A 25,167-nucleotide genomic window follows, 5' to 3' on the forward strand; every position below is an offset into this window, starting at 1 on the left:
AACTAGAGTCAAACCACATCGAAATTTTCTGTCGTGAAGTGACAGTTTTGACATTGACATTTTTGACGTTGTCATTTTTGACAATTGAAAAATTTCGTCATAACCTCAATTTAAAACGTGAACAGGACACAAAACTTGTCTTAAAACAATTAATTTTGAGTAACATTACAGTATTATCGTAAATATTACAGCAAGGCTACTGTACCACTGTAAAATTATTCGAAATTAATTGTTTAAAGACGAGTTTTGTTTAGAGTTCACGTTTTCAATTGAGGTTATGACAAAAATTTTCAGATGTCAATAATGACAACGTCAAAAATGTCAATGTCAAAACTGTCACTTCACGACAAAAAGTTTCGATGTGGTTTGACTCTAAGCAACACACGATGCAAGAGTGTCTATATCATGGACGTATAGAGATTGTTATAAAAATCAAGGTTCTGAAAGAACAGGTTAACACGAGGGCGGCTGACACACAAATTTTGACAAATAGATGCTATTTATTGAACATACTCAATACAGATTGTTTGAAATGTCAACTTGAAGAAAAAAAAAAGTTTTTATCAGGTTGACATTCCAAACAATCTGTATTGAGTATGTTCAATAAAGCATCTATTTGTCAAAATTTGTGTGGCACCGCCTTCGTGATCAACTCAGATGTGTCTTAACCTGTTCTTTCAGAACCTTGATAAAAATTATATAATGAAAAAGACTATAGGCAGTTTTCATTTTTCTTAAGAAATTTTTACCTGGGTTTCTTTGTGTAGGCTGAAAGAAGAATTTGAAAAATCGAAAAATAATAACAATTTAGAGGTACATGCCGTATACCGTATAGCATGCAAGATAACGAATATCGTAAATATTTTACTGTCTACAAGCTCGATATGCGTTACATGGGTATTTTTTCCTAATGCAAATGATTCGTTACCGCACAGTGCTATAGTTGCATTAGAGAACTGTGCAACAGCATTTCATTAATATAAAAATTCCTAATTTGTCACACATATTTCAAAAAATGTTTGTGTAAAGAGTGGAGCGCAGCGGAAGGAGTGTACATAATTTAATTCTTCACTAAATTTGTAACAGTTGTTTCAGCAGAACGAGTGACTTCGGGTCAGCTTTATTCCCTTGCTACTCGATCCGTTTTACTGCACCAAAAACGGCCAGCTAACGAAGAATTTAACGGTTTCATAAATTTGCTACCAGCCCCATTCGAAAATTGACCATTACATATCAATATGCCCCTGCGAAAATGATCCATTATATGGTGGCCTGTTTTCGTTACATTAAAATTTTTTATGTCGAATTTAACTTTCGCATGGGACAGGTAGTAAAACAAAATACTTTGGATACTGCTACATAATTCATTAATTCGTAAACAACTTTGTGACGCTCGAAAACTAACTCGTGTGGTTTTGAGCAACTTGCTTCGGTATGCAATTACGTATAATAACAATTTACGCGGGTCTAGCGAATTAATGCACTTTTAAAAGGTCTGGTTAACAGGTCTATTTCAGGTTTCGGGTTTTGATCTGACCTGAAAATTTCAGGTTGACCTGACCTGATAGTAAGCTTTATGACAAAAAGTGCTCCCGACCATGACTTTTTGAGAGTTGTTTTTGGATTGAAAGCTTTCTAAAATCTGTGACTGAAAAGCAATATAGTCGTGCCCAAATTGCTTTTAGTATTGCTGGGTGCGGCTGCTAGGAATTTCGCGCCGCGTCATTCACAATAATTAACAAAATGACACATTTTGTATAAGGAAAATGTCACTGTGTGGGTTATTGTGAATGACGCGGAGCGAAATTCCTCAACACCTTTCTCCAGTGCCTCCTTTTTGACTGTGGAGGTGCAGTAAAATTTATTTGAAAATCGCAGCCTCGTTTCAAACTTTAAAGCAGCACGTAAATATTGAAAATTTTAGTACATAATTTATAGAGAATATCTAGGAAATGCTTGAAGGTTTTACATAGTTCCACGAATGGGATAGTAATTTAAAACCTTAAGACGAAAACAATTCTTGCACTTCTCGGTTTGGAAATTATTATTTCGACTTGTGTACCGGGCTCTTCATTTTTGATCTCCATTTACCGGCCGAATTTCCAATGAAACCTCCGATCGCACACAACATCAGCTTTTGCTAAATTTCTCCGTTGCGATATTTAAATTGATTTTCGAAATTTTTGAAAACAAAAGTTCATTTCATTTGATGGGCTATCGTTTGAATCCGAATCTGTATGTTGTAGGAAAAGTGTGTGTGTCGCTACTGGGCACCTGGTATTGAAAGGAAGGAAGAGCAATGACGACCTACAAGCACACTGCTGCAGCTTATTGTCTCTATTCGGGGTCTCATTCTGGTGGAACATCCCTATTTTAATGAGCCAGGACATGCTAATCAATTAGGTAATAACGGTCCTAATGTTAAGAGAGTTAATGAGAATGTTAAGCAACAAGAAATTAGGAGCCTCTGCTCAGATAACTGTATCAGACATACTGTGTCTTGATCAGATTCCCGATACATCGTCGATAAAATTCACGATAAAATAACAAATCAGCGAATCATTTACAAACTAAATAATGGCAGTTTTTAATGATTTATATACAAAAACTTAAATGCTTTGAATAGCCTCTGGTATCGATTCTTCAATTTTCATCTTTCGTTGAGCTCTTGTTCTAGCCGACAGCGGCTTCAGTTCTCTCTCCAATTTTTGGCGGAATGACATGGAAGATGTATCCACTTCGTCATCGATTTCACTATGTTTCAATGTTAAAATTAATTGAATCGAACAAAACAGTCCGATAAACTGCAAGGAATCAAAGGAACAAAAAGTTAGAAACATTTCTTCATCAGCCAAATTAATTGAAACACTCACTTGCACTGTGGCAGCAAGGAATGCAGTCAATGCTGCATATATTAGCATTTTCTTCACTGTATCGACTACGATACCGAAGCAACCTCGTTGATACATATTGGCACAATCGTTCTTCATAGGGTCATTGGAAACAGCACAACAAGAGTAAGGAATCGACCCAGAAATTAGTCTATAGTCGGATCTGCCATCTACTCCGCAACACTGCAACTGTAGAGAAGAATTGGAATTTATGCCGAACTTGGTATATGTGACAGAATTGGACAAACCTGTTCCTGAATTCGATTCCATTTATTTTCATGTGCCTCTACGGTTCTCGGATGTAATGCAGCAAAACTCTCAAATGACTTACTAATCTTAAGTTCGAATTCGGACAGCGGTACCAATGTACTGCGGAGCTTGAATGACCAAATGCATGTAAACCCCTGCATAGCGATTATTCCAATTAAGAGTACGTTAAACTGAAAAAACATTACAAAAGTCATAACTCTCGTTCAACCACAACAACCTTAAACGATTCTGCTCACCAATATCAGATAACATCTTTTTTTCTTTGTTGTCGAGTGCCAGCCGAACCAGCACATGAGTTGTGCCACAATTCCCAAGAATAGAATTATGGCGTATGGTCCCCAAAAGTTATTCTTCGCAATATCGTTGAAGTCGGAATGATGCCATAGTAGCGCTCCTCCGATCAATATCTGGCACAATCCAATCAGCTGTGAATGAAAAATGATATAAATTCAGAATTGGAGTTGGAGGTTCCAAGAATATTGGCTACATCTTCCATATCAGTTCCTAATAAGGAAAAAATGTTTGTTCTGGTTATTTTGTTGTTGAGCGCTAGGAAGACACTACCACTGATAAACCTAGTCATAGCACTGCTCCTAGCATTAACACTCGTATGTCAGACATCAAAGAGCCTCCAAATTTTGATGTATGCAGCGTTACTTCAACGCACTTCCAGCATGAGTGGTACTCTAAATTGGGTACTGAAACTTGTCAGTGTGACGCAGTTGTAAAACACTGTAAAAGAAACCATTTCCTACAACATAGTGCTCTATTTGACAGCTGCCGACTATGATCACTTTTGCTTGAAGTGCGTTGGTTACTTGCGTGTTTTGTGAGTTTTAACTCACATCAAAAAACTACTGTCTTTAATAAAGAAATGTGAAGCCACCTGCAAATATTGTCTATGTTAATGCTAGGAGGAGGGCTATGGCCTGGTAAATGAACAAGAATGATGTCTGAATGAACCTATCGATGGAATTTTATTGTAAAATCTGTTGGCCGTATATTTAAAGTTTTCAATTTCACGTTGTATACGCACTACACTAAAAAAGTATATTCCAGTGCATGGTTTGCAGTGTGTTGGTGGCATCGATACCTCCATTTGACACCAATTTGTTTTCCATCTATCTACCTACGATTACGATAAATAGCTGAGAGCTAAGACAAGCACAAGAATTGTCTCATTACGGACCTCGTAATGCTCGTAACATTATGGAATTCTACGAAAATTACTCATGTTACAACAACATTTGCTCAGCTTTATCTAACTTAAAAAATATTCTTATTGAAAAGTTCGCATAAAAATGCATGCAAACCAGATTTTTCTTTGAAATACATATGGTGCTGGTGTTTATGGGCATTACCATACACGTTCACATATCATATAACCGAAGGTTTTTTTGTCGTACTTTTAGTTTCCATTTAAAAACACGCCATTCAAACATATATCTATGATCTACAGGCGATATCCTCTACATCCACACAAGCGTACAGTACAGTAAAATATCTCGTTTCAATTCTCTTCGAAAGTTCGCAAATGTTCTTATCGCTATGAAATTGCATAGGGTAATGTGGTCGAGGGACAGAGCACTTAGTAAAGGTTTGAAGGGTAAGGTATTGTTTCCACTCAACAAAAAGTACTACGTGAGAGAGCGAGCGTCTCACACACGAACCACTTTTTTGGTAAAGAATTAATGGGTGAACATAATTGAACAATGTTGATCGTTTTTCAAGGAGTATCCTCTCTCGTCGACCATATCAAAATAAAATGGTTGAAACATTTTTAGAAGAAAATTCTTGACTGACAAAATAAAATTGCGGATTTTGCTTATTAACGCAAATCTAAGTGGCACATTTGTTATGCATATCAGCGGAAAAAACTTAGTTGGAACGCGTCGTCCAAGTCTAAAAATTATGTGTTGTTTTGCATAATTAGATTGATTGCAAAATATCCCAGCAAAACAGCTTCTGCTAAATAAGCAGGGAATTATATTCTGTCATATCGCGAAAATCCATCAACAGTAACGATGTTGATGATGAGTATGGTTAATATTATTGTTAGCAGATAAATAATAACGTAAAATAACAACAAAATAAATTAAATTGGACAAGCATAAAGCTAGGTGAAGTGTTTATCGAATATATACGAATACATTTGCTCTGTACAGTGCCGCCACTTCACACGGACAATCCGGACATTTACCTAGGGCGCAGCAATTTAAGTGATGCAAAATTCTTGGTTTTAAGGACGTGAAATTATTGTGAAAAAATAGTTTTAAAAGAAAGTCTTTGTTACCAACAGTTCCTTACATAGGGCGTCAGAAACCTGGTGGCGGCACTGTACATGTACATGCCAATGTAAATTTGTTTGTGTTCAGACGAAACCAATAAAAGTAACCAAACGAATTAAATTTATAAAATATATTTTCAGTTAATGATCATCATACAACTTAATAAAGCACCACTAAGCCACATGTTTTTGACGAAAAAGAAAAAGAGAGAAAAAAAAATTAATCTTCAAACTTAGCGCTCCTACCACATGGCATTCATTGTACATACTCCACGCTACATAAGTTAATAAATTAAACATTGACCGCAACAAGTGTTTTATATTAGATAACTTTTGCGTCATCATTAACAACATGTTGTATTTATCTTGATAATTACTCCAGATATTCGTGCACGAAATTGGCAGATTTTTCTTTTCTCTAAAACATAAACATTTTTGAATCATGGCTTATTTCTCATAATGTAAACAAACATATTCCGAATCCGCAGCTTATACATATATCGGTGTTATGTCTTATGTTTATATGCTATACGTGCAGAGAGTGGTTTATTTTCGGTCGATTCCGATATTGTAATGTGTGGATACGTTCTTTATACCGATTATATTTGCAATGGATTTTTTTTTTGATCGAGTTCACTGTTTCACATATAGTTACAAGAATTGATGTGGTTTATGTAATATGGGATAGAAAATAGATTTTTAGCCCCGTACGAAGTACAAAGGGGCTTATAGGATTACGATGCCGTGTGTAATTGATGGAATTCGAAGCAGACGGTAAGGGCAAAGTGTTTGCCTATGTTCATAGATGACGAATCTGCAATAAAAATTTTGTCTGTCCGTCTGTCCGTCTGTCCGTCTGTCCGTCTGTCCGTCTGTCCGTCTGTCCGTCTGTCCGTCTGTCCGTCTGTCCGTCTGTCCGTCTGTCCGTCTGTCACGTCGATATCTTGAGTAAATCAAATCCGATTTCAAAATTTTTTTTTTTCCCTGAAAGATAGTCGAAATAGTGAGGCTAAGTTCGAAGATGGGCATATTCGGGTCGGCCCTTCGTGACTTAGGACCACCTAAGTGATTTAAGGTCTTTTGGTGATATTTATGGCAAAATAAACGATGGAAATGTAAATGACACGGCAAATGATAGGTATTGTCAATACCAATCCAGGAAAAAAAAGTTTTTTAAAATCGGGTGAGTGGACCGTGAGTTAGGGCCTTAGAAGTGAAATGCTACTAGGGCCCTATGTGTATTTCACATAGAACTCGAGTAAATTTCATTCGTTTTTCGTAATTTTTGTTTGATTTGGAAGGTAATCGAATGCCGAATAGAATGTAGTTGAAAAAAAATTAAATTTGGGTCCTTGGCCTAAGGCCGCTACTAGGGCCCTATGTGCATTTCACATATAACTCGAGTATATTTCATCCGTTATTCGTAATTTTTGTTTCATTTGGAAGGTAATCAAAGGCCGAATAGAATGTTGTTGAAAAAAAATTAAATTTGGGTCCTTGGACTTAGGCCACTACTAGGGCCCTATGTGTATTTTACATATAACTCGAGCAAATTTCATCCGTTTTTCGTAATTTTTGTTTCATTTGGGAGGTAATCAAAGGCCGAATAGAATGTAGTTGAAAAAAAAATTAAATTTGGGTCCTCGGACTGAGGCCGATACTAGGGCCCTATGTGTATTTTACATATAACTCGAGCAAATTTCATTCGTTTTTCGTAATTTTTGTTTCATTTGGAAGGTAATCAAAGGCCGAATAGAATGTAGTTGAAAAAAATTTTAAATTTGGGTCCTCGGACTGAGGCCGATACTAGGCCCTTCAAAAAAATAAAATTTTAGGGCGATTTGAAATTTTTGTTTCATTTGAAAGGAACGTCGTACGGGGCTTCGTAATTGCGCTATGCGCAATTTGTAAGATGTACATATTACATAATAATTTTACTTTAACTACATTAACCGGCGCAATAGGCTTACGGTCAAAGTAGGGTGACAGACGCACTAGGGTCACGTACGCAATAGATATACGGGTTTGTACGGGGCTCAGTCGCAGCAAACGCTCCGACTGTTCTGATGGCTCGTTTTGTTTTGGTTTTGGTATATCAAAAAAAAAATATTGAATAGATCAGGTATATTCTACATCATAAATTATGGTTAACGTATTTGGAACGACAACCGGAAATATAACAAACTTAATGAATTCATCACAGCATAAAGTGTGTATAAAACCGATCAATTAAACAAATCCATGTTGAACAGAAGCTATGATCAAAATATACCGTCCATTAATTAAGAAAATTAAAAATTTTAGATCCCGTGTTGTGCGGCTGGTGATGCATTTTGAGTCAAATGGATCTGCGTTTTCCACGACAGTAGGGTCAAAGGTTCAATACATACTCTAATACAAACTAATTTGTTCTATCAGTTCTTTTAGTTATCTTTCGTAGATCTAGAAATTAAGAAATTTGATTTTAGTTTGAAGGAAAATTAGTCTATTGAAATGCAATGCTGATCTCCGTAAAATAACTTGAAATGTTTCAGTTTAAATAATCTGTCTGTTAAGAACTTTGAAGTCGTTGATTCTCGCTATCCCTACTTTAAACCAAAAGAGTCCGAGGGTTCTAGAAAATGATATTTTTTTGAAAACAAATTCAAAATGTAAGATTCGCATTTCGGTCCGAATTATTCACAGCTGATTCAGATCAGAATCACAGCTGATTCAGATCAGAATCACAGCTGATTCACATCATAATCACAACTGATTACTCCACAACTATAGAACCGAATCATATCTGATTTCAAACCGAATCACAGTTGATTCTGAACGAAATCACAGCTGATTCTGAATAGAATCGCACATAATCACAGCTGATTCTAAAGTGCACTCAACCCATCAAATGTACACATACGACTTCCTAACGATGGACCAAGTCAAAAATGCTATGGACGGTCGTCAATGGGTATTTTTAAGACTGTTGTTTTTACCACAATTAATCCTTTAAATTTAATGAGCCAAAATAAATCAGACATGTTATGATCGTTAAAATAATAAATTCGACTCTAATTTTTACAGTCGAAACATGAGAATTCATTCAATGCACGTTATGCGCAACTGTTTCGAAGCGAAATCAGCCTGTCGCACTATATTTCACTATAAATATAATATTTTATGGATCGTTAATAAAGCCACCGGTATTATAAATTCGAAACACAAATAGAATCAAACCTTTTCTTTTTTACATTTGTAATAAGAATGAATATCGGTTGCATCGTTCGTTGACAGTTTTTGCTTTGTGCGATATATTTTTTCGAAAGTGCATTTTGCGAAATTGGACGGAAATTGAAGTCAATGATATGCATATTATATACCTGAAGGTCTGACTTGTAAATTTACAGCTAAAATTACGATTACACACAAAACATGCGTACTATAAGTATAGTAATGTGTCACGACGTAAGATACGTATGCTTCCAAGTAATCTAATGTTACTGATTTTGCAAGAACTTGGCATTGTTTTTATCTATTCGACAAATAAAATAAAAAACGGAAAAATTGTAAGAACGAGTCATGTATTAGACTCACTCGCGTAACTACAGATTATAATGCAGAACAGGTTTCACTATGTTTGAATTGGTGTGACAATAACGCCAATCAATGGGTTGACCCAACTTTCCGTACAAATGCACAGGTCACCAAAATATAATTTGCAAATTTCTGAAATAATTTAGGTTCTCCAAGAGTATAGGAATAAGTTTTTAATGATACAAGCTACACGAAACACTGAATTCGCATGATTTTAATAACATGCAGACAGAGACATTACATTCCATACACCTGTTGTAGCTGCACAGATAAATATATGCAACAGTATTTGTTTGCACAGGTAAATTATAATCCACATAAAGTTGTGCATGGAGTATATAAAAAAAAGATTCAGTGAATACCAAAATTTCGGGTAGAGATATAGACAGCACACCGTTCATGTAATGCTTTTTTCCATTTAAAATTCAAAATTCAAGGTTAAAACATTGTAAAACAAAAATTTCTGTTTCAATGTAAAAACCAAAGCACAGCACAGTAATTTATACGGTAAAAATCGACACTTACGCTCAGTATTACGATGTAAACATAAACCAATATTTGTAAAAATTTTATTCGTTTGGAAAGTTCCATTTTCGTGTACTGTGTCCATAAATTCCCGAGAATGATACCATAGTGTGAAAAATTTCGCTTTGATAATTAACAATCACAAGCACCTTTCAGCATTATGCTGATTCTAAAATTCAAAGTCCGTGACGAAATTTGTGTATATTAACTGTCTGTCTATTATAACTACAACACTGACTGGTGCATTTCACAACCAACAACCGACTGAAAAACTCATAACAATACAAAAATATTTTGTTTTGTTGAGTCGTTCGAATAATGTCTTTCTGGATTTGCTTCAGCAATTTTTAAAATATCTTCACTCACAAATGACTGACATGCTAAAAATTTCGAACGTTTAATTTTTATTTAGATAAGGATAAGATAAATAACTACACTAGTCACATACACACAGATAGCACTCAATTTTTCGTTTCTCTGATTTCAATGTTTTGATAATTTATTGTTTTTAAACAATTTCGTTGTAATTATTCTTTCAATATGTGAAGCTCGGGTCTACTACGTTTATACTCAATGGATCAATAGAAATCATCGGAAAATTTAAATTCAAAGGAAAAAAGAAAAATTTAATCGATACAATATCGCATGAGTGTCTATGCTACTAGACGGTTATTTGTTGACTGGCCGATCACACATGATCACATGTGGTTCAGTTGGTGTAATATACGCGACCTCCAGTTTTTTTAATCCTGAATGTAGAGCTCGGATTATACAGAGTTCCAATAGTCGGCTTTTTTTCTCTTTCTTTGCACCAGTCATTGTTTATGTTGTTTGCATATCAAATCGTATTTTAAGGTTTATTTAGTCAAGAGGTTTTTAATTTTGCACGTCCAATTAGTTGGAACTTACAGAGAGGAGAACGAAAGAAGAAAAAAAAGCATGCCAGAACATCATTCTTTATGATAATTAATAAAAGTGGATGTTTGTTTGTTCTGCAGGCCTACGCTATCGGTATGCTATGTCTAGCTCAGCACACTAATATCGATTTGGTTGTGCAATGATCAGGAAAAATTAATTAATTAAAAGAGACATGGCCCAGCGTGATCAGTGATCAGCACTTTGTAATATAAAAGAAAAATAATTTGAATGAAAAAGATTCGTAAACAAAATAGAGCGAGTTGAAAGATTGTCTACGAATGAATATTCTTTTACCGTGAATTGAATGTAATTCTCACATCTTTAAATCCGATGGAAAATTCTAATGTAATTATTCCGAATCGTTATGCAAGAAAGTCAAAAAGACGCACCATCTCTTAGGATAGGCGGATAACTTAACCTGTTACAGACGGCAAGCATATGACCAGTATTATTATCTATTACTTCCATTGATGAAAGTATTATTAATCTGTTGATTTCAAATCTTGTACGTCAATTTTTTTAACATTTTTCTACATAAAGGACCGTATTACCCAGAGCTTGTCATTATTTTTCTATGGCGATTTTTCTAATGTCCGAAGTACTTAATTTTAGAGGGAATTGGTTTTATCTTTGATCAGAGCAAATATAGCTTCTAAAATTTCTCGAGATATTAGTAAAAGTTCACAGCTTTGTTGCGCACGCTACCGTGGATTGAGCCATATGTTCCCTTCAGTCTCCATATGCATTTAATTATTATAATTGTCTTTACTCAGGAAGTGAGATAAAGTTTTATTTCATTTTTGTATGGCAAGCATTAGTCTTACTATCGGATCTATTACTTCATTTGATCTAAATATTTTCAAGAAAATGATTTCAAATCTTTTACTTCAGTTTTTTTAACTTTGATTTTGCCAACGCACTTCAAGCATGATAGGTACTCTAAATAGGTTACCGAAACTTGACAGTGTGTCACACAATTGTAAAACACTGTAACAAACCATTTCATAAAGCCAAATAGAGTACTATCTATTTGACTTTTAAAAGCTGTCGATTATGATTGCTTTTGCTTGATGCGTTGATTTACTATTAAAGACCGCATTGCTCAGTGCTTATAGCTTATTCCTGAAGCTGTTATCAATAACACATGACAGTCGTCCGTATAGTATAGCCAGAATGCTCATTTTATTTAACTTTGCAAATTACTCGTAAAATTACATGTAAAATTCCACGTAAAATGTTCAAAATTCCAACACCTAAGTAAAAAATGCCTTCCGCAATGCTCATGAGAGAAATTCCAAGAAACAGTCCCGCTATGCCTCCAAAGCCGACCATCAGATCCAGCCAATCAAAGACCACATCGGTCCGGTATTTAAACAGTGTAGATCGTTGAAAGTGTACATCCAATAAAATTTGATTGTCGGTTCCATTATCAGTACTAAATTGTGTTCCAAAATATTTATTGAAAATTTAAATATCAGAGTTGAATAAACGAACCCTGTGCTTATAGCTGGCGCTACATCGAATGCGTAGTCAACAGCTTCACATTCCTGAAGAATTTAAAGTTTGATTTGAACAAATGAAAGTAAATGCATTATTTCGTTGGCATAACACATTAGTACAATAGTACGTATACTATGCTTTACGTGTTTAGGCAAAGTAAATGCATATGTCATATGAGGGAAACGCTATGTACATTGCCGTAAGACGTAAAAAATGTTTCTAGGCAATTTTCAATTAACTAATTAAAACGAAAACTACCGGTAAGCAGTCGCACACCATTCCTTCCTCTTCATCAGAGAAAAAATCATTCCCTGGCAACGGTTTCTCGTGGTTATATAAATCTGTAAAGTGAATAGACACAAGATCTTTATCGTACAAATTTTCATAATCATTATGTAACAAAACCACAAAATTTAAAATCTGGCACAGATTCAGATTCTTATGTCTTGTATGGTTTTCGTGAACGCAATGTAAAAGAAAATAAAAATTTATTGAATAAAGGCTATGGTTCATTTAAAAAAAAAATGTCTTGTTTGGTTCGTGTGGAGTGCTCTCGACATTTCTAACTTGACTTCCGAACCGAACTCCAGAACATCGACAATTCTGCCAGTGAAAACTCAGAAGTGAACCTTCTTTGTGAAGGCAGGTATAACCGTCATGTAGTGATAATAATATTTTTGGATAGTTATTAAATTACACTACAGAGAAAGCCAGGCGTATTCTAGCAAGGTTCTTTCAGAACCTTGTATTCTAGCTGGTGTCACGCGGGTTAGTTCACTTAGTTCACTAACATGACTGATCATACTTCATCAATCAGCCGTTACGGTACCAACCAATATTGCAAATTTTTGAATAACAACAATTTGAACAATATTATAATGGTTGAGGCGAAAATTTTTCGGATGAAATTCAAGCAATCCACAAAAGTGTCGCATTTTAAATTTTGCCTACTGTATCTCATTTTTCCTACCGTTAAATTGATTTAAGCATTTGTAGTCACTTATTTTGCATTGCCGATCGTTTCCAGATGGATAAATAAAATCAACGGTGCAATTGCACGTCGAAATCAAATACTGCCTTCGACAGTTGCATATGCAATTGGTGAAAAAATATTCAGTTCCTGGCAATGTGCTGTAACGGTTTGTATGTATTTCATTCTGCAAGAGTCGGGTAACGATTCAATTTTCTTTTAATTTTAGAAGGGAATCAAATCAAATCTCTATTTTGTCAATAACAACCTTAAAATACAGTCGAGACAGTGAAATTTTAGCATGAATTTGCTTCACAGTTGAGACCTTGCATGAATTGTGTCAGCCTAAATATTCGTGATGGCACAAATATTTGTGGTACAACGAAAAACGACACGAATTTCAAAAATTTGGTGCACAAATAATTTGTGCCAGTACAAAAATTGTCACTATCCAAAGCACCTAGCTTTGCACTATCTTAAACGGGGTTTTTCTTCAGCTGTTTTCCAGCTGATCACATATTCAATAAAAACTGTTTATACTTTAATAACGGTTGAAGCAAATCAATGCTGATATTTCACTGCCTCGACTGTTTAAGCGTACCGTGACAAGACAATTTCGCTCTTTTGGTTGTAAGCTTAGCACTCCCTTCGAAGCATAAGAAAATTTTGGTGTCATTCTAATGTAAGTCGAACTGCCAGCTGGAACAAAACTAGCAGCAATCGGCCAAGTTAGAGGGTGATGCAGCATTACCTAGCAAAATAATAATTTGTTTAAAGTTCGAAACGGAAAACATTAAGCTACTAGAACTCCCGATTTTGTTTTAGTATTTGGAATTCTTGTGCTGTCATTAACTCGGATGTAAGCTGAAAATTGGATCGATCTTAATTGTACTAATTGATCGATAATCATTGAGGGTAATTCATCTCGTCACCTCTTATTCCACTCCAGTCACTGAACTTTGTGGTCCTCCATGGATAGTCTTTTTCGAGTAGCTAGAAGAACAAATGGAATAAAGAAATCGAAACTATAAATTCAACTGTAAAGTTCAAGTCACATATCTAGATGATCCATTCTCATTTAGGACGGAATTGAATGCATAGCAAATTCCATACTCAGATCTTTGCCAAACAAATAACCCATTTTCTCCACAGCATTGAACGTATTTGCTTCTCCACCAGCAAGGCTCGATGAACATTTCTTCACAACTATGTATCACCTGCATGCAGAGTAGGGAGATTAAGTTAACACGGAGCCTTTCATCAGAAGACGCCGACACACTTACTCGCGAAAACAGTTCCGTCACGTTGATATTATCTAAGTCACTCACATCTTTATGAACAACATTTTCAAAGTGCTCGAAAGAAGAAAATTCAAATGAATTTAGGCCAATAATGATCTCAGTTAACTTTCCAATGGTTTCACTGGTTCCATTTTTCAGGAAACTGTAACGTAACATTCATAACAGTAACCAGGAACGTTTCTCTTTTATGATGACATACTAATCTAAGGCCGAAGGAACTCTATCCCAGTTGACACGGTTATTGTTACAGATTGTCACGGCCGGATATGGAATCGATGCAACTGGATACATTGTACTCTCCACTACCGTCGCCAGCTTGTTTGTAGAATATCGTACTTGAAGTAGTAGCGAGACGTAAAGCGTTCCACAAAACGCAAGGGAGATGAGAACGAACCAAACAAACCTACAAGAAAATTTTGTCAAAGCTTACAACATCGAACACTCCTACAAAAACGTGTACCGTTCATTAGCTTTAACTGTTGGTTCAACTAAATACCGAAGTCCATGAACAGAGGAGTTTAAGCAATAGCGTGTCCAAATACTCCTTATTTGAATCGTTTGAGTTTTGTCTGATGTGAGTGGTTTCATCAGACCTCTCATATTGAAATCATTGATCGATGTTGCTATAGTAATCTGATTAATATTTTTCTTCGGTGGAAAATCTTGAGGATAAATCATTTTTACTAAGTTTTCACTCGATACACTGGAGAGACAATGAATTTATCCTCGATTTTGGTTAAGGTAAAACTGTACGCATAAGGACACAAACAAATCGTGAATTAAGGATATAGAAGTTTGAAAAATTTCCCTAAATTTCAGTTGCTCTTATTTTTCGTCAATAGTCTGTTACCGACAACTGCGATAAAAATAAGCGCTAAACCCTGGTTTGGGAAATCTTATATAGGAAGATTTATATTAAAACTAACGATGATGTAACAAGTTTTTTTTACCGTGAGCTACAACAAATAGTTTGAACAACTTCAGTAATTTGGCAAATTATAATGATTATAGCGCGGTAAGCTACGTTTGTTTTTTTGCTACCTAATCGATTCGATTTTTTTGTGTAATGTTTGTCTAATTTATCGCTACTAACATCCAAATCACCGTGAAAGACGGAGTTCCAAACAGTGAATTGGCATTATTTACGGTGGCTTTTTTCGGTCAACAGGTCCTTCAGTTTCCGTTGGCACGCCCAATCTGATTTTATTTTGTTGACGCTGTTCACTATTTCTATACTTAATTATACACCGCCACTAAAAACGATAAAAAAAATCGATCGATTGAAATTTGAATGGTTCGTTTATAACTTTATTATACCTAATTTGAAAATATTTCCCGGTTTAACCTTTCAAACAAATCAAGCAGATCAGTATATATATCGAGTCCTTTAACCTGGCACATACGGCTATTCATCTGTTATCGATAATGACGACAAAAATAATGAGAAGCTATGGTCATTTATATAGTAAAAAATTGAAGTACCAGATTTGAAATCAATAAGGTGATCTGATATGATCAATTACTTCATTTGATCGAAGATTTTCAGAGATTGATATCAGAAATCTCTTACTTCATTTGTTTTTAACATGCTTTTTTGCTATTTAAGACACCATTAGTCAGAGCTTGTCGTTTATTATTGCTGTCTTTGTCGATAACAGATGACAGCTGTCTGTAACAGGTTATAGTTATTTATACTACAAGAACTGTAAAGGGTGTTTCATGTTCGAGAAATGGAAAATGGTTCGAGACGAAGTCGAATGTAGCATGTTAAAGACACATGAAGTAAGAGATTTCTGAAATCAATCTCTGAAAATCTTCGATCAAATGAAGTAATAGATCAGATAGTAAAACTGTTAATATGTTTGCCGTCTGTGACATGTTAATAAAAACGAAATTTTTAATTTACACGAATCACAATTCTCCACTCAGTCAACAGTACAAAACAGTTCATCTGTGCAGAGCCTGGACCACTGAACTGACATGGGTAAAGTACAAAATCCCAATGACATTTTCTTGTTTAACAATTCTTATAGCATTATTATTGAAGTCATTTTATCTTATCCCCAAAAATCGAAATATTATGGCATCCTATAACTTTCTAAATTTAAGAATAAACGTTGATACCATTCAAAAGGACCTAAAAGAAGTTGACGAGAAACAGAAAACTCAAGGTTCTGTAATCAATAGCAAAATCGATGCATCACAACTTAATCATCATTAGAAGTTAAAATAGCAGAAATTGAAGCAATAGTGAATTCGTTGGAAGGTAGTATTAGTAATCAAGTTGACAAAATTGATCAAAACATCAGGTAGACATAAGACTGGATGTCACGGTTGGATATTCACATCTGTTATGGATAACGACGACAAAAATAATGACAAGCTCTGGGTAATATGGTCCTTCATATGGAAAAATGCATGTTAAAAAAAGTGAAGTACAAGATTTGAAATGAAAGTAATAGACCCAATAATATAATAATAATACTGGTCATATGCTTGCCGTCTGTACCAGGTTAAGTACAAAGGTTCGAGATCAATTTCGGGAATTCATTTCGTTGGATTTGCTGACAAAGCGTTCGATGTGAGAACTGTTCATATTAACAAATTAACGAAAATTGATTATTATTCATTTAAAAAAAAATTGAAACAAGACACACATGAAGAAGTTTTAACGGACTTCATCTAAAGTTTTTACTCGGTTAAATAGTGCAATAAAGTTTTAATTGACCAGCGTTTACAATAGTGCAGAATTCTCTTTTAGTTTCACTTTTGTTCGTTAAAAAGGGAAAAAGTGAAACTGTAGTAACACCGCATATATGCAACGTAACGTTACAATAGTGGAACTAAAAAAGTGAAACTATAACTCTGCATGTATGCGGCATGGAAGTAGTTCCTCTTATCCCCTTAACGAAAAAAAGTGGAACTAAAAGAGTGGTACTATTGTAACGCTGGTTGGAATGAAGAAACGTAAAGACAAACGCTATTTCTGCTAGTGGAATACGTGTGGATGTGGAACAAATAAAACGAAAGAAACAAACTAAACCCAAAAAAATTATAACTTATGATGACTCATCATTGATAAGGTCTGTTAAGTGGACTTCACAATTCGAAAGCAGCAAGAAAAGTACATATCTCCCAAATGATGGTGAACTTCTTACTAAATGAATCGATTTCATTTATCGGCAAACGTTTATTAACCGATAAATTTGATACCAACTTTTTACCGGTTGGATTCACTATTTCTTACAATACTGCTGAGGTGTACCGGGTTCTAACAACCTCTGCAAATATAAGTTTAATGAGATGTATTTGAGTGATTGACTGATTCCTTTCAGTGACACATACTACTTCACTTAAATAAAAAGTTAAATCTTTCATACTTAAGAAAATTGCCTCTTTTCTCTTTAAGCTTCACAACTGAAAACAATCAACGACTGATATTGTTACTGATATTATTATCAGAGGTAAGTCAGAAAATTGATCTGAATCAAATAAAATGGAAAAATTGTGACTGCAACAACCGATTTGGGCAAAGTTTGACCTTTTTTAAGTGATGTAGGGGTGTGGGAAAGTCAGTAGTTCAATTAAATGAACTCATTTGTGCAGTACCACTTAACCTGTCATATTCGGCTATTCATCTGTTATGGATAACGAAGACAAAAATAATGACACGCAATGGGTAATGTGGTCCGTTATGTAGAAAAATGCATGTTAAAGAAATTGAAGTACAAGATTTGAAATCAACTGATTAAAAATACTTTCATCGATGGAACTAATAGACCCGATAGTAATACTGATCATATGTTTGCTGTCTGTAACAAAGTTAGTTATGTTTACCGATCTATAAGAAAAATCCAATGAACTTCAATTTATCATTTCTTTATTAAATTCTCCCGATATGTTGAATGCAAATAAAGGATAAAAACTTATAGGCGCGACAGTTGCTCCACTTTTTCGATCTAATGTGAATTTCTATTAATGCAACGATATGTGTGGAAGTGTCTGTAAGCCTAATTAAGTCGATAGTTATCGATTGAGTTACCAGCACTCAAGAAAATTACTTCCGGTGTTGATGGAGCACCTAAAACAGTATTTATTATCAGATGGAACGCTCTAAACGACAAAATCTTTCAATCTCACCCAAATGAAACCATTCGTCTTGAAGTCCAGCATCCCTTCGCCCCGATTCTATTGCGTATCTTAGAGCGAAAATTGCAACGATGGCCATACATAAAGGCGGCTCGCCGGTTGCTGTAACAAAGGTTATAAAATTAATTTCTTTCTTTACAGATGTAAAGAGAAGTTCACATACATTTCGACCGCAAGACTCCGCATGTGTTTGAGCTGTTCCTCAAGAACTTGACACGAAAATCAACGGGGATGTCTTTTGCACCGGGCGGTTTATATGACCATGAGCGGTTCGTTAGTAATTCGCCCTTTTCTGTACCGTAAATTATGTTCTCACTCAACCAGTAACCAAGGCCCATAACAAATGACCCTTCCACCTGACCCACATCTATGCCAGGACTCATACTCTCGCCAGTATCCTCCAGTATATCAACCCGTTTCAATTGGACGTTTCCAGTTAACAAATCTACTTCAACTTCGGCACAGCTGCATCCATAAATGGAATACTCTTTAACCTCGTCCTTGTGGAACGTCGATTTACAACTCAAATCGATCATTTTACGATGACATTCTCGTACTAGCGGTTTCCATTCAGGATTTCCGAGTTGTTCCCGTACCGGCCGCATTCGTTCCAACAATTCCTCGCAAGCTTTCTTGACTCCAAAGCATACGGCTTCGCTCGCAATGCTTATCGCCGTGAGAAAACCATTAGCAGCCACTACGTTGTCCATTCTTTTGATGCTAACCAAACTCATTGGAATTTGCAAAATATGGGCGGCAACTTGGGCCACCTTAGTATTTATACCTTGACCCATTTCGATACCACCGTGAGTGATAGCAACCGAACCATCGTCACTGTAAATGGCCACAAACACGGGATACATACCGAAGTAGTGCAGATGATAATCCATTGGCACAAACGAAATACCACGTTTACGCCACCGATTGTTACGATTGAACTCGTCGATTTCAGCTTTGCGAGCATAGAAACCTTTCCAAGGGGATGAATGTTAAAATTGAATTTCTGAGTTTAAATAGCAATACTAAGTACCGATATCCTCAAGGAAATTTGGCAGCATCGTTCTCATTTGATGTTTTTCCGGCATGTTGGCTAACCGAACGGACAACGGGTCTTTACCTATTTCAAAATGTGCCATCAATGAGTAAGTGTCCTTTCGATTTGTTACTCAATTCGTTTCTTACCAGTTACTCGACTAATGTGCTCCATAATGGTCTCTGTCATCGCTATACCTTCCGTAGAGCCTGGCGCTCTGCAGAAAGTATGACTTGGTGAATCGGTAACAGCCATCATGCTACAACAAAGAAGTCACCAATGATTGATTACTAACATTTATCTTCACATTTAACCTTACCATGACACATTCCACGTATCGACTGAATAGCAGTTCGTCATGTGCTGAACAGTGGTGAATATCACTTTTTCGTTCAACGAACATCCGAAATCTTGAGCGAATTGATTCGTCATTTTCATTATCTTTCCATCATCATCAACATCGATGTCGTATTCGCTTAGCAATGCAAGTCGCTTCCCGACAGTTTCCATATTCGCTTCCATTGTCAAAACGAATCTAACTGGACGATTGGTAAGCTTACAAGCAACAGCGCCTAATTGTGTCGAGAGTTAAGTATGGCATGACGAAATTAAATGTGAGCCAGAATACGTACATGCGCATGCAACTTGGGCAGATCTACTAGCCTTAGCACCATATCCACCACCAATACGTCTCAATTGCATGTTAACATCATTACTTCGAATATTGAGAGTAGTGGCCACAGCTACTTGAATGAATTCCACCCATTGTGTAGCACACATAACCGTAATACCATCTTCGGCTGGTAAACAAATTGTTGTTTGTGGTTCCATCGTGAAATGGTATTGGGTGCCCAGGTCCAAAGTTCCAACAACTTTCTTACAGTTACTGGTGTCGACATCAGTTATTTTTGGTGTTATTTTACATGGTGGTATAGGCCTGTATCGGTTAGCAGCCTTCTTCTCATGAGCGTCATGAAGAGTCGTGATTATTTGCTTGTCTGAAGTTCAATTCAATATGAACAGGTTGAATGTTAGAGAACATGGATTTTTGATTGTTTAGTCATTTGGATTAATCAGCGATCTTAAACTTACTGTCCTCTCTGGGGTTGTAAGAAATTTTTACTCTCTTTGCGGCCTGATTAGCAATTTGAAACGAATCAGCAAGTATAATGCCAACTGGTTGCCCATAATACAAAACCGGATTGTTAGCGCTCAAGAATGTCTCTTCAACTTCTGCTGGACCCATAAATTCAATCACCGACGGTGGCATGAAATTATTCACTCCGGGTATGTCTTTCGCAGAGAAAAAGTGTCGTACGCCTGAAATGCTCTAAGAAAATGGCAGAGTCACCAAAATTAGCACAAAAAAATTGCCAATATCAAAGCTAAAATGTGTTTACCATTGCATCTGATACATCAATACTTTCGACGGTCGAATGTATTTCGGTGGCTTGAACAAAGGCTGCCCAAAGTTCATTCTTCAACGGAAGCAAATCGTTTATATATTCCAGTTCACCAGAGCATTGAATCAATCCTTCATACTTCGGAACGTTTTGGGTTAACGGATATTTATCTTTGTTTGAATCATACTCTTGTGTTCCGTGTGACACAGGACGCTTCAAAATTCCGGCACCGCTCACATACTCGGGCTTAACAATGTATGAGGGACATGTGCCGATCACGAATTTGTAAAACAGGGATACGGCCAAATTTCGCCTATATTCCGGTGTTGCGTCGGGGAGAACCCAATCTGGATTTAATTCGGTTGATAGTGAGTAGGCCGCTTCTTGTATTGTTTCGTTCGTATGTAAATCTTTTCCAATCAGGAGCTGTTCCGTTTCAGTGGCATGGATGAACTGAGGATTAATGCCGCCGAAACATAAGCGAGCCGACAAAATTTTGCCACCATTCAGTTTCAACAGAAAAGCTGCATTTACATAGGCATGAGCGTTTTGAGAACGCGGCATTATCTACAACGTTTCGTTGAATTTATTCGTTTGAGTTGAATGATAAGAAATCCGCAATGACTTACTTTGTACGATCTGAAGGTGTACTCTTTCTGGTCGAGTAACGGCAACACTACATTCAAAATTATTTTATGACGCATGTCCACATTTAGGTACTCTGCCACAGAAACGGTACTGTATTTCGTAGCACTTTCTGCTATCTTCAGTTTAGCGCCCACAGTTTCCAAAATCAAGAACAAATCGGATGGAAATTCAACGTTCTGATGTTTAATACTCAAATTTCCTGCGATAGTTCCAACCTAGAAATACCTCAAATTTTCAAACGTTTTTATTACTTGTGTGTCCACACTAAATTTACGTTTCGAACTGGAACGTTTGCAATCAAGTCAATGTGGTCCACAAAATACTTGAGGTAATGAAAACCGGAGCGACAAGACGCTTTCTTCAAAACTTCCATTGTTTCGGTAAGACTCATATTTGCGCCAAGCGTAACATTATCATTACCAATGGAATGTGATCGCAGTGCCTCAACACCGTTTAGCTCAATAAATACTTGTATGTTCTCATTTCGACGATACACTCCTGTTGGTATGAGGTTATTTCAGTCAGAGTTAAATGTGAAAGATTTTGAAAGATGTACCATGTGCTGTGTTTCCTGCGACTAGCATATATGGTTCGTTAGTCAATTTTTCGAAGATTGAAAAAACTTGGTCGATGCTAGCGACCTTGTACCACTGTCTTTCGTCATTGAATGAAATATTCAACAATTTTTCCGACGACGTTTTATGGCAAAGGCCAGCGCACGGACTGCCTGTTTTGGAACATATCTTCAAATCTTCAATATCCTTCAATAGAAACATTTTACAGTAAGGTATGTAAATTGCACATCATTTAGTCCAATTACCACACAAGCATCCATCAGCTTCTTATCGGCATCATAGCAAAACGTTTTAAATGCATCCAGTATAGGTCGGTAGCCGGTACAACGACATATATTTCCACCGAATGAATTCTCCACTTCTTCCATCGAAACCTTACCGTTTTTCGATTCCAACAAACTGTACATATTCATAACCATGCCGGGAGTACAATAGCCGCACTGAGTACCATTAAGGTAAGCCAACCTCTGCTGAATTAGATGGTATCCATCTTTTCTATTACCTATTCCTTCGACTGTTGTTATACTCATACCATGGCATGCAAATACTGGAAACAGACACTACCGAATGCATCGAAAACAAATAAATTAGCTTTTAGTTGTAGGAATGAAGAAAGTGTATCTTTTACGGAATTCACGGCCCAGGTCTTTTCTTCTTTAGTAACTGGATGAATTCCTGTAACCGACACTACACACGCTCCGCAACCACCTTCTAAGCACATGAATTTCGTTCCACTTAATTCCGCTTTTGTTCGAATGAAAGTGTTCAAGCTCGTGTCAATGGGAACAGTTGACGAATTGACTGAAAATCATGTTCAACTGGTCAGTGAGATGTAGGTGAAATGATTTTTTTTTATAAGAGCCAGATAAATGGGCTAGATCGACTCAGTGTTTGATTCTTTGCAGCTTTACGAATGGTTGTGTATATGTCGTTGTCGTATTCACTAATTTCCGATAAAGTGACACGAGGGTAGACAAAGCTAAAAATCTAATAATATATTCAGAGGATGTGTGCTAATTTTTGACTGGAGAAGCTTAAATCTAAATTTCGTTGTCGAAGGAAAAATCTCAACATTGAAGATTACCCAACAGATTGCCGCCAAATCTTTAACTTCATAACATGCATCTTCCTAAGATCACATTAGTCAGAGGTTTATTTTCGTTGTCGTTTTGATAACAGATGATATAGCCGTCCGTAAACGGTTAAGACTTTCTAAATTTTTTAGCTGTGTCACTATTAATAAACAATATTAGCTTTTGATTGATTAAGCATTAGATTACAATTGATTAGATTAGATTACTGAACTATCATCGTTCTGAACGCTTCCATGAATGATATTTATAATCATACCTCCATTGAATCATATCTATCTCGTGCGTAGAAAATACTACTTGCACGCCTATTTTTAGAAGTGAAACAAAAGTTTGGGTTATCATCTGTCAATTGAAGCCTCTTCAGTGAGGAGTCAAGGCAAAATTAAGCAATCAATTACATTCAATATTCAAATCGATTCGCAAACACTTTATCTGCAGATTGCAACCCCTTTTTGAGGTTCATGATCAATAAAATTGTTGAGTAATTGACGATTTGAAGGTTGTATCAATTTTATACTCGTTATGCTGGATATACGAAATATAATCGGGTCATAGCATTGTAGCTTCAAGCATAAACACTCGTTTGTCACACGTTAAAAACCAATAATTTTTAATGGTATGTGCCCGAACACTTACGAAAAATACCATGCATCCTCTCTTCTCACTTAACGATAGAGCTTTTTATGAATGTAATTACCATCCAATTTTTCCTTTGTTAATGCTTGAAGCTATATTGCTACGGTTGAGTATAAATCGTAGACCTCGGAATGCCCTTGTCATACTATATCTTCCTCGTCTTCTTCAAACTATATCAAAGATGAACTTAATGACACGAATGATTTTTTACCTTCGTACAACGTTCCATTGATAACAAATATCACACTCATTGTAGTAGATTCGAAAAGCACACTTTTCGTTTTAATTATTTAACGAGCCGTTTACAGTATCAAGTAACCACAGTTCTTTCACAGAAACTTTCTACAATCTGCAGCTTTTAGCTGTGCAACTTGAAATTTCCTATTAAAGTCCAACTTTTACGGAAAGGAATTATATCGGAAATGTTCACTATTATATAACGGGGACTACTGCACACTACGACTTACTAATCGTGAGTGATTAAATTTGTGATAATTCTATGTTTATATACGATCGGTTATCAATGAAAATTCGGATATTTGTTTTATCTCTCCCTTGAAAATATAATACAATCAATAACTCGTCAATTAAATCATATGAAATTATTTGTTCCACGGGTGTCAAAGCAGTTAACGTATATTGGACAGCAGTTATCGCATATACTGTGCTGGACAGTTTTTGAAGTCATACAATGACTTTTATATTTATGCTTTATTGATGAGTGTTCAAAAGGACTAACGCGACTAACGACATAGGAATTTTTTACTTGATATGATTTAGATGTCTCTACTTCTACTACTGATTATTTTCAGATATCCTCAAATTATAACAACATTATCATAATAGAAAATTAAAGTGGAAGGCCCATAGAGCGATCCTTTTGAAAAACAGCCTACCGAAATCGGACCGATTTTTTAGTGGAATCATTTCACATTTTAAAAATTTTTCTGTGTCTTCAGTGGGACCGAAATCTATAAAGTGCTATTTTCTGTAGAGAGTTGCAGGAATATGAGTATAGAAGAGAAACTATTGAGTTGATGAACAGAAGAAAATTTAGATGCTTATTCACGAACAATCAGAAACAGAATGAACAAACTACTAAGTTAAAATAGTAAATTAAATGAATTTACTTTACTAGTGAGGTAATGTGGCCTTTTCCTCACTAGTGAAGACCCTTTCCCTCGCTCGTAAAGTAAAACGCCATACTTTACATGTGAAATAATTTGATATCTCGTATCACGATGAGTAAAAGTACCTCGCTCAAGCCCTCGGATACTTTTACTCATCTGGATACGAGATATCAAATTACTTCACTGGTATAGTAATGTACTATTACAAGATTACTTCGATACTTCCAACATTTTCTTACGTGTTTTTCTCCCACAGGTGAC

General features: G+C 35.9%; 3 protein-coding genes across 3 annotated transcripts; all 3 read right to left on the reverse strand.

Moving 5' to 3' along the window:
- Window positions 1–2,559: 2,559 nt before the first annotated feature.
- Window positions 2,560–10,280, reverse strand: LOC119073601 (tetraspanin-3). Its single transcript, XM_037179174.1, has 5 exons — window positions 9,550–10,280; window positions 3,398–3,586; window positions 3,140–3,331; window positions 2,874–3,080; window positions 2,560–2,804 (listed from the first exon to the last, which is right to left on the reverse strand). Exons 1-5 carry the CDS (start codon window positions 9,613–9,615, stop codon window positions 2,610–2,612), a joined length of 849 nt encoding a protein of 282 aa, XP_037035069.1. The 5' UTR covers window positions 9,616–10,280; the 3' UTR covers window positions 2,560–2,609.
- Window positions 10,281–11,632: 1,352 nt separating this feature from the next.
- LOC119073502 (pickpocket protein 19-like) lies at window positions 11,633–14,987 on the reverse strand. The gene is made up of 11 exons (XM_037179017.1): window positions 14,699–14,987; window positions 14,438–14,641; window positions 14,221–14,380; window positions 13,993–14,154; window positions 13,870–13,930; window positions 13,740–13,801; window positions 13,539–13,688; window positions 12,938–13,124; window positions 12,226–12,308; window positions 11,962–12,014; window positions 11,633–11,902 (listed from the first exon to the last, which is right to left on the reverse strand). Exons 1-11 carry the CDS (start codon window positions 14,914–14,916, stop codon window positions 11,650–11,652), a joined length of 1,593 nt encoding a protein of 530 aa, XP_037034912.1. The 5' UTR covers window positions 14,917–14,987; the 3' UTR covers window positions 11,633–11,649.
- Window positions 14,988–18,203: 3,216 nt separating this feature from the next.
- On the reverse strand, window positions 18,204–24,175 carry LOC119073442 (xanthine dehydrogenase-like). The gene is made up of 15 exons (XM_037178931.1): window positions 23,988–24,175; window positions 22,675–22,847; window positions 22,292–22,606; window positions 22,028–22,232; window positions 21,746–21,969; window positions 21,453–21,686; window positions 20,821–21,390; window positions 20,513–20,750; window positions 20,053–20,418; window positions 19,740–19,992; window positions 19,570–19,679; window positions 19,418–19,504; window positions 18,551–19,357; window positions 18,379–18,489; window positions 18,204–18,319 (listed from the first exon to the last, which is right to left on the reverse strand). Exons 1-15 carry the CDS (start codon window positions 24,025–24,027, stop codon window positions 18,249–18,251), a joined length of 3,804 nt encoding a protein of 1,267 aa, XP_037034826.1. The 5' UTR covers window positions 24,028–24,175; the 3' UTR covers window positions 18,204–18,248.
- Between the last annotated feature and the right edge of the window lie 992 nt (window positions 24,176–25,167).

This window comes from Bradysia coprophila, unplaced genomic scaffold, assembly GCF_014529535.1.
Source record: "Bradysia coprophila strain Holo2 unplaced genomic scaffold, BU_Bcop_v1 contig_138, whole genome shotgun sequence".
Taxonomy (NCBI): domain Eukaryota; kingdom Metazoa; phylum Arthropoda; class Insecta; order Diptera; family Sciaridae; genus Bradysia; species Bradysia coprophila.

Coding starts and splice junctions, on each gene's coding strand:
- LOC119073502 (XM_037179017.1), bottom strand. CDS start 14,916: ATGATTTATCCTCAAGATTTTCCACCGAAGAAAAATATTAATCAGATT. Junction 13,125..13,538: donor AGCGAAATTGTCTTGTCACG/GTACGCTTAAAC, acceptor CGACTCTTGCAG/AATGAAATACATACAAACCG. Junction 11,903..11,961: donor GCGCCAGCTATAAGCACAGG/GTTCGTTTATTC, acceptor AACACAATTTAG/TACTGATAATGGAACCGACA.
- LOC119073601 (XM_037179174.1), bottom strand. CDS start 9,615: ATGGAACTTTCCAAACGAATAAAATTTTTACAAATATTGGTTTATGTT. Junction 3,332..3,397: donor AAAGATGTTATCTGATATTG/GTGAGCAGAATC, acceptor ATGTTTTTTCAG/TTTAACGTACTCTTAATTGG. Junction 3,081..3,139: donor GGAATCGAATTCAGGAACAG/GTTTGTCCAATT, acceptor TCTTCTCTACAG/TTGCAGTGTTGCGGAGTAGA.
- LOC119073442 (XM_037178931.1), bottom strand. CDS start 24,027: ATGAGTGTGATATTTGTTATCAATGGAACGTTGTACGAAG. Junction 20,419..20,512: donor TTACAACCCCAGAGAGGACA/GTAAGTTTAAGA, acceptor ATTGAACTTCAG/ACAAGCAAATAATCACGACT. Junction 19,505..19,569: donor GCACATTAGTCGAGTAACTG/GTAAGAAACGAA, acceptor ATTTTGAAATAG/GTAAAGACCCGTTGTCCGTT.